The 10,681-nt window shown below is 32.1% G+C and overlaps 2 protein-coding genes across 2 annotated transcripts; one reads left to right on the top strand and one right to left on the bottom strand.

Moving 5' to 3' along the window:
* Window positions 1-1,147: 1,147 nt before the first annotated feature.
* Window positions 1,148-2,356, bottom strand: LOC107441614 (glutamate receptor ionotropic, delta-1-like). The gene has a single exon (XM_016054943.3). The coding sequence runs from the start codon at window positions 2,354-2,356 to the stop codon at window positions 1,148-1,150; it is 1,209 nt and encodes a 402-aa protein (XP_015910429.3).
* A 5,674-nt stretch (window positions 2,357-8,030) lies between these two features.
* LOC110282720 (putative glutamate receptor) lies at window positions 8,031-9,314 on the top strand. Its single transcript, XM_021146741.3, has one exon. It carries the CDS (start codon window positions 8,031-8,033, stop codon window positions 9,312-9,314), a length of 1,284 nt encoding a protein of 427 aa, XP_021002400.3.
* The last annotated feature ends 1,367 nt before the right edge of the window (window positions 9,315-10,681 follow it).

The raw sequence follows: 10,681 nt of genomic DNA, 5'->3' as shown, positions 1-10,681 counted from the left end.
TAGTTCAGTAAAAAATACTTATACTACCACACATTCAGAAAAAATATTAAGCAGAAAAGCAAATTTGACAGAAGAAGCGATTTTTATGCCATGATTTAAGGTATCAGGATAAAATATTGCCGATTTTACCAAATTTTGTCACATATTATTAAACCATATTTTATTATTAATTTTACTAAAATCATTACCAAAGCTCTTCTGTAAAAATTATCTAGCTTTTTGATGTTCCCATGGAGCCAAGAGCATGTTAATTGTTATTTACTAAATTTCGATAGTTATGATCATACTTTTTACTCAGTGTAGTTTTGAATTTATATATGCGTAGTAATCTTCATAATTCGGTCTCAATGCAAAGAATTGTGAAAAATACAATATTAAAATACAATATTGTCTAAAAGAAAAATATGAAAGATATAGGGAAAAAATAGAAAGACGTGGAATAATATATTAATACACATAGTTCTAAGAGCAATTGAATTTTTCATGTACCTCTATTAAAATTAAATGACTTAAAACTAAATAAATTAATAAATACTTAACTGTACAAATTTTATTTTTCAAGCGAAATTTAGAACAAATAAGATCAATACAAAAATATTTACGCCTACGCCCTATAAATATTATCAGTCAAATATTTTGCATTACAGTAAATTTGAATTTAGACAAATTACTAACATTAAGAAGATTAAAAGTAATAAAAACAATTTATGAGAATCCGCATGTCAAAATAAAATACGTGAAGACATGTTAAATCGCTATAAGATATCCGTTTATTAAAGGTCCCGCAGTAGACACGGTTCCCATTAGAACGATGAAGTCAAGCATCACTGGCTGCGGACGGTAAGCGGGTGGATGACCTCTTTGAACAGCCTGAGTAAGGGCCGAGGGTGGGCAGTATTGGTCCCCGTTAAACTGTTCTACCGTAAAGTGCTCGACTTCGCTGTCAAGTCATCGGGCTACCAAAGCAAGGGAGTCATCCCCTCTGCAGAGGATCAAAAGCGATGTCATGTCTTCAGATCATACTCAGGGATGTTTCCCAGACCGTCGCCAATAGCCCATTGTGTGCAGCTCTAGCACTACGTAAATAAAGCACCTACCTACTGTTTATTAAAATAAGATACTTGATATTTACTACAATGAGATTTATTCATCTTGATGTTAAATTTGCTAGAATAATCTCACCAATTAAAGCTAAAATAGATACAATATATCCAAAAACAAGTATTATAATGGGTCCATAAATATCTCGTAATCTTATTGGATGTACAGCTTCCAATATTGCATCGTTATTTTTATTACCGAATGTAATGAATCTGACTTCCTCAGTAATTATTTTATCATACAAACCAGCGTTTCTTATTCGCGTAATAGCCTCATTCACTTTGTCTTTATGGCAGAAATTTTTCCTTAAAGCTACACATATACTTGTGGTGATTAAAGAATCTTCTGACACAACCAAACTGTTATAATCATCGTACATATAAGGTACACCAGCCGCAGTGATAATTGTAATTCTTTTTTTATTAAACGTTCCGTCTTCCGCATCGTCTGCTTGAAAAGTCCAAGAATTTTTCCGAATTATCCTTCCCATTTTCCTTAGATTGCGGTCTGTTGAATTCAACATAAGTTGCAAAAGGAACGTTCCAGCAAACACTTGACATTCATATTGTCCTTTTATTACAGATTTAGAGAGATCGTTGAAATTACGAGGTACGGATTCGTACAGAGGAATGCTTAAAAATGACAACAAAACGGCACAGTAACACGATGATAGGATAAATGAGAATATTAAACTCAATAACAAAAAGAATCGGCGCTTTAAAGATTTGTCTTTGTCAGCAATGGGAGCTCGTAACAGGGATCCAAAGAAGTCTAAGAAGAACTTGAAAAATACTCTCTTGTCTTTTGAAGTAAGCGCGTATATTAGAGGCAGTAAGAACAGCACGCAAAGAGATAATAACCACACATTGAAACTGAACGGATAGAGGTATGCATACATTGTAGGCACCCGTTTCGGGGATGGCGCAAAGAACTTGACATCTTCCTCAGTGTATGGGATTGAGAAGTCTACAACTTGTAATCTGTCTTCAGTGCTAGATATAGCATTGATTGCCATGTCTGCTTCTCCTCTGTGGACCAGTCCAAGCATACCGGTCCAAGTTCCGTTGCTAAGTTCTCGTCCCCACTCATTATCAGAGGCAACTATCAACTTAAATGGCATTTTTAAGGTATCCATCAGCAACTGAATGAACCTTCCTTCCAACTTTGATAGTATCCTGTTTCCGTTCATGTCCGTTGATACGCGTAGGTTGGGTGCCAAAACGATGGCGATTGTCAGTTCTTGTGGTATCTTCATTACCATATATTTATTTGAAAAATGCTTTAAATGTGCGATAATTACATCATTCGATTAATGTCTTTTGCCACGCTGGAGTTAAAATTCGATCCTGATACAACTATAATGTTCTGTTTTACTTTCTCGATGATCATATGATGAAAATGCAACAGTGAATAGACAAATTAAGGAATTTAAACAATGGAAAATTATTTTATTTCTACTCGACCGTGTCTGTTCAACAAAATATTATACATTCAAAACCTTCGCATATTTTATGATCGCACTATATGTTTTAAATATTTTATATCGTTAATATCGGTCCAAGGTACTATACAATTCAAAACTGCATAGTTATAATTTTAAAAATAATTCGATTGGATAAAATTTGGTCTGAAAGGATACTTTTTCCCGACACACACATGAATGATTGTGTCTTGTTGCTACTCCTTAAAAGTACACTCTTGAAAAACTACAATTAGATAACTTGGTGGCATTTTTAAAATCATTTTTCTTTTTTGTAAAAAATCTGTCTTTTTTTAACACAATAGACTGTCTGGTTCCTTTTTATGTCCTCCGGATGCTAGCGAGTTTTCGACATTCTTAATACAATTCATTAAAAATCATTACGCTTAGTTGGTCTTGAAATATTTTTTCATTGTTTCATAATCCAACGTATCGAAACATTGTTGAAACAATTACGACATTTGAAAGTTCTGCAGTCAGATAGCATTTCAATTATTGTCTTTTGATATTTATTTTTCTTCTATATTGGATAATATGTGTCTAGGTTTTATTGATTTATCAAAAGTTTGTAATTCTATTTGTTCACCTTTAGTGTAGATTTATTATTCAGAGCTCATTTTCGCAACATTGTTTTTTCTTCCCAATCAATCAGAATCGATTATTGATCTAAAATAAAAAAAGTTTGTAGCATAAAACTCATATTACCTTTAAATTAATTGTCTTCTAAATAGTTTTTTCCCTATTCGATTTCATCTTCTGAACAGGAGCTGCCTTTTCATTCAGAGAATTTTAACTTTCAAACACTTTCTGAAGAACCAAATAACTTTTTACACGTGTTCATAACGAATTGTTTTAGCAAATTAAGTAAATAAGCTAATCAATAATAAATTTTTGCCGAATTTCAATTTTTTACGAAGATCATTATTTCCTCTAAAATGTCACGCACACAAATTTTCATTAGGCTGAGTCAATTTCAGAGTCAATTACAGAGTTTCTTCACAGTTTCCTGCAAGCTAAATTACATAAAAACGGACGACACTGGTCTGATGGTTTTTCAATATTTTTGAGATACAGGTATTACGAGTAACGTTTAATACAAATCTTCGAATAAAAATTAAAATTGAAAATATGTTCCATACCCTCTAACTAATAGAAAAAAAGGCGCGTGTTTTAAGAAGCTTTTAATAAGCGTTTAATCGATAGAAAGAAATATTGGCGTTTCTAAGTTCGAGGTAATAGTCGATACACCGTACAATTAAATTAAAGAATTGCTAATACAAAAATGATAAAAAAGAAATTTAAATTAAATCATAGATGTTTGATAATTTATTCGATCATTTCAGAAACCTGTTATTGATTATTTTAATTCATCGATAAATGCAGATCATTAACAGCATTTCGTAATTTCTTTTGAAAATCGAATTTAAGAATTTTAGTTTTTGTTTACTTTCAGTTCTACAGCACTGTTATGGTTAAACAGAACTGTAAACATTTCTGCTATCTGCTCCTGCTTAACTTAAATAATATGATAGTATAAAATAGTGTAAAATACGATGCAATTTTTAACTATGCCGTGCAATGCAATATTAAATGAATAATATAAACATAATTAGGCATCATCAAGTTAATAATGCACAGCTATAATGTTGTCTAATGTCTTTGCACATGATGTATAGGACTAAAAAAGAAGAAACACCCTGAATAATTTCGGTCTAATGATCAGATTTTTCATGTATTAGGACTCAAACTTATTGATCCACGGGGGGGGGGGCTTCACATATGGTAATTAATTAGTATAAACGATATTTTAAGTTAGGAAATCAGACAAACCTGTAATCTAGGAAATATGGTCAAAATAGTTCGGTCAAGTGAGCTGTTGAAAGTTTCGAACCCTTAATGTAAATTTAGTAACTTTAATAATTATTTAATAATTTTTAATATTTTATTTAATAATAGGTGAAAAAAAATTTGAATTGTAAGGTAAATATTTTATTTCTTATGAGCTGCACAATCAGTCTTCGCGATGAGCAAACCTAGTGTGTTCTCCAGAAGTGGTATCCACTCTTTCAGGACCACCACAATGGGTGAGATGCCGTTGGCTATGTTAATTTGGACATTTAGTTTCTGCCACACTAGATGGTAGCACAGAGACTCTATTTGGATGCTAAAGGGCACTAGGAATTTAATTTTGCCGGAAATGCCAAGAGCCAATAAGAAACTCCAGGGATCTTTTACATGCCGCATATTCATACGACATGGCCGCTGAGGATTTTCTGCATCCCGAAAATCCGGTGTCTGGGCCGGGGATCGAAACTGCAGACTTCGGCTCAGAAGGCCGACGACAAACCAACTGCGCCACCCAGCCACATTACTTTAATACTAGTAGTGCCTATTAGCATTATTTATATAGCTTATTTTTTAATGTCAATTAGTAATTACCAAAATTAATTAAACATAAAAACATAAACGTCAATAATATGGCGATTTTTACGCTTTTCCTACACGATTTTGCACCATTTGCTTTTTAGTACACATACATATTACTTTTTAGTACATAGCATGTGTTTTTATTTCTACTTTTACATATCACCAAAATTAATAAATATAATTTTAAAAAATGTAATTTTAAATGACGAAACACAAAATTTGAACGAAATTGATGAAATTGTTTCTGAGAAATTCAATTTTAATATACAAGGGGTGATCAAATGAAAAGGTACGAAACGACAAGGTGGGTACAAATGTAGAATTTAGTCAAAATATACACTATAGGCCTGAGCACAACGATTCCACTCATGAACAAGCCGCAGGATTCCTTGTTCCCAGAATTCCTATGGCTGTGACGAGACCCAGTCCTTCACAGCGTCCTTGAGTACGTCGACCGAGTTGAAGCGCTTCCCTTGCAGGTGTTTCTTCTGTGGACCAAACACATGGAAATCGCAGGGCGACATGTCCGGACTGTAGGACGGCTGGTCCAACGTCTCCCACTTGAATTTGGCCAGTTCCATGTGTTTGACTCTGGAGACGTGTGGACGCGCGTTATCATGGAGCAGAAAAACACCCACTGTGAACAGCCCCGGTCTTTTGTTCTTGATGGACCTGCGTAGGCGTCGGAGTGTCTCACAGTACACATAGGAATTAATGGTTTTTCTGTGCTCGAGTTTCTGTTTCTCATACGAAACTGCCGCATCATTTGGACGCCGTTTTTGATAATAGCTTTTGCTCTCTTGTGCGCATGCGGGCTCCCGCGTATGCTCCCATCCCAGTCAGAGACTCAAATTGCATCCCAAAATGTCTCGCTACGTTCTCCCATGGCAGAATATGCAAAAATTTAACTGTTACGTTTTTACGTCGTTTCGTACCTTTTCATTTGATCACTCCTTGTAAAACCTTTTTAAAATTCCATTTCTCAGGAACTATTTGACCGATTTCATTTAATATTTTGTATTTCACCATATAAAATTACATGATTTAAAAAAAATTATATGTCCTTCAATTAAAAAATTAAATAAACGATTATAATAATACGATTAAATAAATAATAAAAAATAACTATTAGAAATTCTAGTTTCAATGAAATTATCTTTGGATAAATATTTAAATTTTTTTCAATCAGTTTAAAAAGTTCTCGAGATATGACGAAATATGCAAAAAATTAAAATTAATATTAATGGCTCCAAAATCTTAACTGGTTTCTGGATCAAACTATTGGAACCATAATTCCTAGTTTGGGGCTGCACCCTATATTTTGAGGTTCAGAAACCCATAACCGAAATAAAGGTATGTTTATTCAGAGAAAGTACGTTTTTGTGTCAGAATTCGTAAATTAAAATATCGTTTGCAATAATTAATAAGCATGTTTGAGGTATTGAGGCATATTGAGGCTTTCTTAACTATTAAGTTTGAGACTTAGCTTGTGAAAAGCCCGATAAAAAATAATTCAGGATGTCCCATTTTTTGTGAGCTGTACATAATACAAAAAAAAGGATGTAATGTAAAAAAAAGGGAGCACCCTGATTAAATTTGAAACTGATGATTGAATTTGTAATACTGAGACTCAATTTAAATGTTTGGGTGTCTTACATTGCATATTCTTGAGAAACTTGAATATTCTAATTAATTAAGGCAGGCGATATTTTATTATGCGATATCAGACGCTAAACTTCTTTTTTCAGAATAAATATGTGGATTCTTCACACTTTGGAACATATTTTATAATCCCTAGAGCTTAAGCAGGAGAGCAGTCAAAAGTTAAAACCCTTTAATGCTGATTTCATCTTTTTCATATTTCGCTATATCTCGAAAACTTTTTAAAGCAAATAAAAATTGCTTGCATACAATTATAAAATTTGTTTACTCAAAGATAATTCCATTATAAAATAATTTGTTTAAAATTATTAATAATTTTTGCTTGAAGGAAATCGTTTGAATAGTTTTCGGTAAATCTAAATTTATATAAACGATTTTTTTTTAATTGGAAAACTCAGAAATTGGATAACTCAGAATTAAATCAAAAATTGTTCTAAAACAATGAATTGCCAATTTCTGCAATGTTCTAAACTCATTTTACTGTCCATCTCACATGAAATTTAAAAATAGAATTTTCTGAAACTCATATTCCTAGCACATTTGCAGATAATGCAACAATTACTTAATAATTTAGAACAAAAAATAAATAAATAAAATATGGGTAAAATAATTTATATGAATACCTAGCTTATAGTTTTTATAGATTTTCTTACGAAAGAATCTTAAATGGGAAAGATAATGACATATCATTTAAATAATAATTCATAAAAAAAGTTGGAAAATGTGCATTTATCCTATTTACATTTGTGGCATGATTTTGAAGATCCAAGAGAATTATTGGACTGTAATTATTGTCATTCCATAATTTGAAATGAACAATGTCACGTAAAAGATGGAACAACGCATAATAAAGAAAGCAATCCAAAAACTAACTACTCTAAATTAGGTTAGTAATGTTGTTTACTACTTTTTTGCAATGCATAGAACATTTTAATCGATATACGGACTTTTTAACGTAATGCCTAAAATATATTTGAGTGAAATGTACGATATTTCTAATTGCTGGTTACCGTTATATTTTTCTTTGACATGAATACAATAAAAAAAGAATGTTTATTTTAACATGTTTTTTTAAGTCTTATTTCAGGCAACGGTAAAATCATTCAGATTTTTTCGATATCCTGACTTATTACGTCTTGGATTCTGTTATTATGAAAGGCTAAGCAATTTAGTTACTCTAATGCATTGCAGTTGTTGTTTTTGAATATTCATACTTTCGAAAAGTGAAATCTTTATTAGATTCTGTTTTTTAAATACAAATATTTTTATTCACAGAAATAAGAGTATATATATTTTTTTGTAAAAAACAGTTAAAAGTTTTTTATAAATAAAATTATATATCTCGTCTTTGAGTTGAAAAATGAGAAAGTTACCGGATGAGCTAACTGTGGCAACAGTTCAAACACCTGAGTTAGAATTTAAAGAGATTAACGGAGAAATATTTCTATCTGGAGTAGATGGGAAATTCCTGGAATCGCTGATGGCTGCTTTTAACGTTCGTTTTCGAATGAAAGAAGCTTCTGATGGGGAATGGGGAAGTCTTCTAGACAATGGGAACTGGTCTGGTATGGTTGGAATGGTTCACAGAGGAGAAGCAGACATTGCAATAAACCAGATCTCTATTACTGAGGAAAGACTAAGTGTTGTTGATTTCTCTATTCCTTACACCGATGAAATAGTCCCATTTGTTGCACCAGCACCTAAACGCATCTCTTCTCTAATTGTTTACTTGTACCCATTTGATATTACTGTATGGGTACTTTGCGCAATTACTTTAATAACTTTGCCTTTAATGTATGTACTTTTAATTAATCAAACACAAACATATGACGCCGTTTTTATTAAAGTGTTTGGGTACTTGCTAAGGCAGCCTGCGGCTGATAAAAAGAAGAGTTTTGCCCACAGAGTCTTCATATTAGTGTGCCTGGTATTTTCACTCGTTATTTCATCTAGCTATTGCGCAGTGCTGCTATCATTTTTAAGTGTTCCACTTTATGAATCAAAACTGAGAAACTTCAAAGAACTTTCTGAAGCTGTGATACAGGGAAGACACACCGCCCAATTATTTTCAGGAACCTTCATTCTGCATCTTCTTCTGACTTCAGCTGACGAGAACATGAAAACCATGGGGGAGATAATACAGTGGAATTCGTGGACGTTTCCCGTCAGCGCTTTCAATGACGGAAGCTTAGATCGAGAAAAAGTCACGATTTCCACAATTGCAGACCTGCAAGCACTTTATAAAGGTTACTCTAATGTTATACTCTCTGAGGATTCCTTATTGACGACGAGTATATGTGTGGTGTTTAGGAAAGATTTCTGCTGCAAGGAAATGTTTGATACAGCTATTTCAAGAATAATTAGTGCCGGACTATACGAGAAATTTAAATCTGAGGAATCAGTTTCTCAATTTGAAAGTATTAATGCCAATGATAAGATACAAAGAGAAGTACCTGTGAGTTTGGAGGATGCTTATGGAGCAGTTTTCATTCTTTTGTTCGGTCACCTTTTATCATTTCTAGTTTTAGTTGGTGAAATAATTTTCGCGCGTTTCACTCATAATCTTCAAGACTCAAGATCAGGCTTGACACAAGATCAAAAACTCTTATTAAGAAAAAACAGTTTAAAAATTCATTATTTTTAATTGTTGAAGAAGATTATTCACCATCTAGCCGGAAAAAAAAATTTACCATCTATCCTTATAAAAAAAAAAAAAAAAAAAAAAAAAAAAAAAAAAAAAAAACAGACTCTACAGAAAGTATTACTGCCCTCCCCTGACGTCATGCAAGAACGTGACTATTTAATTTTTAAAAAAAATCTTTCCTCCTTAGTGCTTTCTTGAATTTGGTGTCCTTAGGGAATTTAAGCATCTTAATTTCAGGTAACAAATTAGTGTTCAACTCATAGTGAACACAAAAGCAGAACAACTGCTGTCACGCGAATTTTTCACCATTGGAAGCAAATAATTATATTAAAAAATAAGTCGAAAGAGGATGAAAGCAACAAAAAAAAGAAAGTCAATGCAAGTGAATTATCTACCGGAAGTTGAAACAAACTCTGCAAACACTGCCCCCTACCGTTGAGAGAACGAAACACGGTCGGGAAAAAAGTAAATAGAAAGTAATGTTAGAGACGATGACAATCCGCAAATATATACCTAAAATAAACTCTTGAACAATCTTGATGATATTTCCAGACAATATTTTCATAATTATTTAAAATTATGATCGCATTTTAAAATTATAATGGAATTCGATATATGCTGTTATCAGGGGTCTGCGAATCATTGTCATTACAGTACCAAAAATTTGTAGTCGGCACCCAATATTTAATTAAAACTTTACATGCAAGCGAAAGGCTGTTACGCTATTTTCTTCGCACGCATAACATATGGCTCCTGAAAAATTTGCATTTTTATGGATCTCAGGGCATTGTATTGTTTTTGTTAACTTAAAGTTTATTGATTTCAAGGATAGCTGGGATTAAAAAGTTTGTTAACTTTAAGGATACCTGGAAGCATTTTTCCAAAAGTTTAAGACATTGTTTTTTTTAAAAAATATAATGTTATTAATTCTCCTTTAAACAATGAAAATACTTAGTTTTTTAAATTGAAACACGAAAAAAGATTATTTTTTTTATTCTTTTTCAAAAAAAAAAAGGAAAAAAAAAGTCACGTTTAATAAAGAGTAAAAAACTCTTTATTGAATTGAAGTAATGCTGAAACATTATATGTTTAATTTCTCCATGTTACTTTCTCCATATGTTTACTTTCAAGGTTGTTCCTGCTTTTCCAGTTATAAAACAAAATATCAAGCCAAATCTTTCAACAAAAAATAAACACCTTTTACGTACTTCTTAAGCACTCAAACATATTTTTAAGCACTATACACATTAACAAAATGCAAAATAATTTTTGAAGACTTTATATGATAATGAAAAAAATAACTAGTTTCTGACAAAGAACTTTTTTCTTGATTATATCAGCCACCATAAAAAGATGGAACGATTTTT

This window comes from Parasteatoda tepidariorum, chromosome 3 (genome assembly GCF_982258835.1).
Source record: "Parasteatoda tepidariorum strain Cologne lab strain chromosome 3, Ptep-v5.0, whole genome shotgun sequence".
Lineage (NCBI taxonomy): Eukaryota > Metazoa > Arthropoda > Arachnida > Araneae > Theridiidae > Parasteatoda > Parasteatoda tepidariorum.
This window is presented reverse-complemented; position numbering and strand designations above follow the sequence as displayed.

Coding starts and splice junctions, on each gene's coding strand:
- LOC110282720 (XM_021146741.3), top strand. CDS start 8,031: ATGAGAAAGTTACCGGATGAGCTAACTGTGGCAACAGTTCAAACACCT.
- LOC107441614 (XM_016054943.3), bottom strand. CDS start 2,356: ATGAAGATACCACAAGAACTGACAATCGCCATCGTTTTGGCACCCAAC.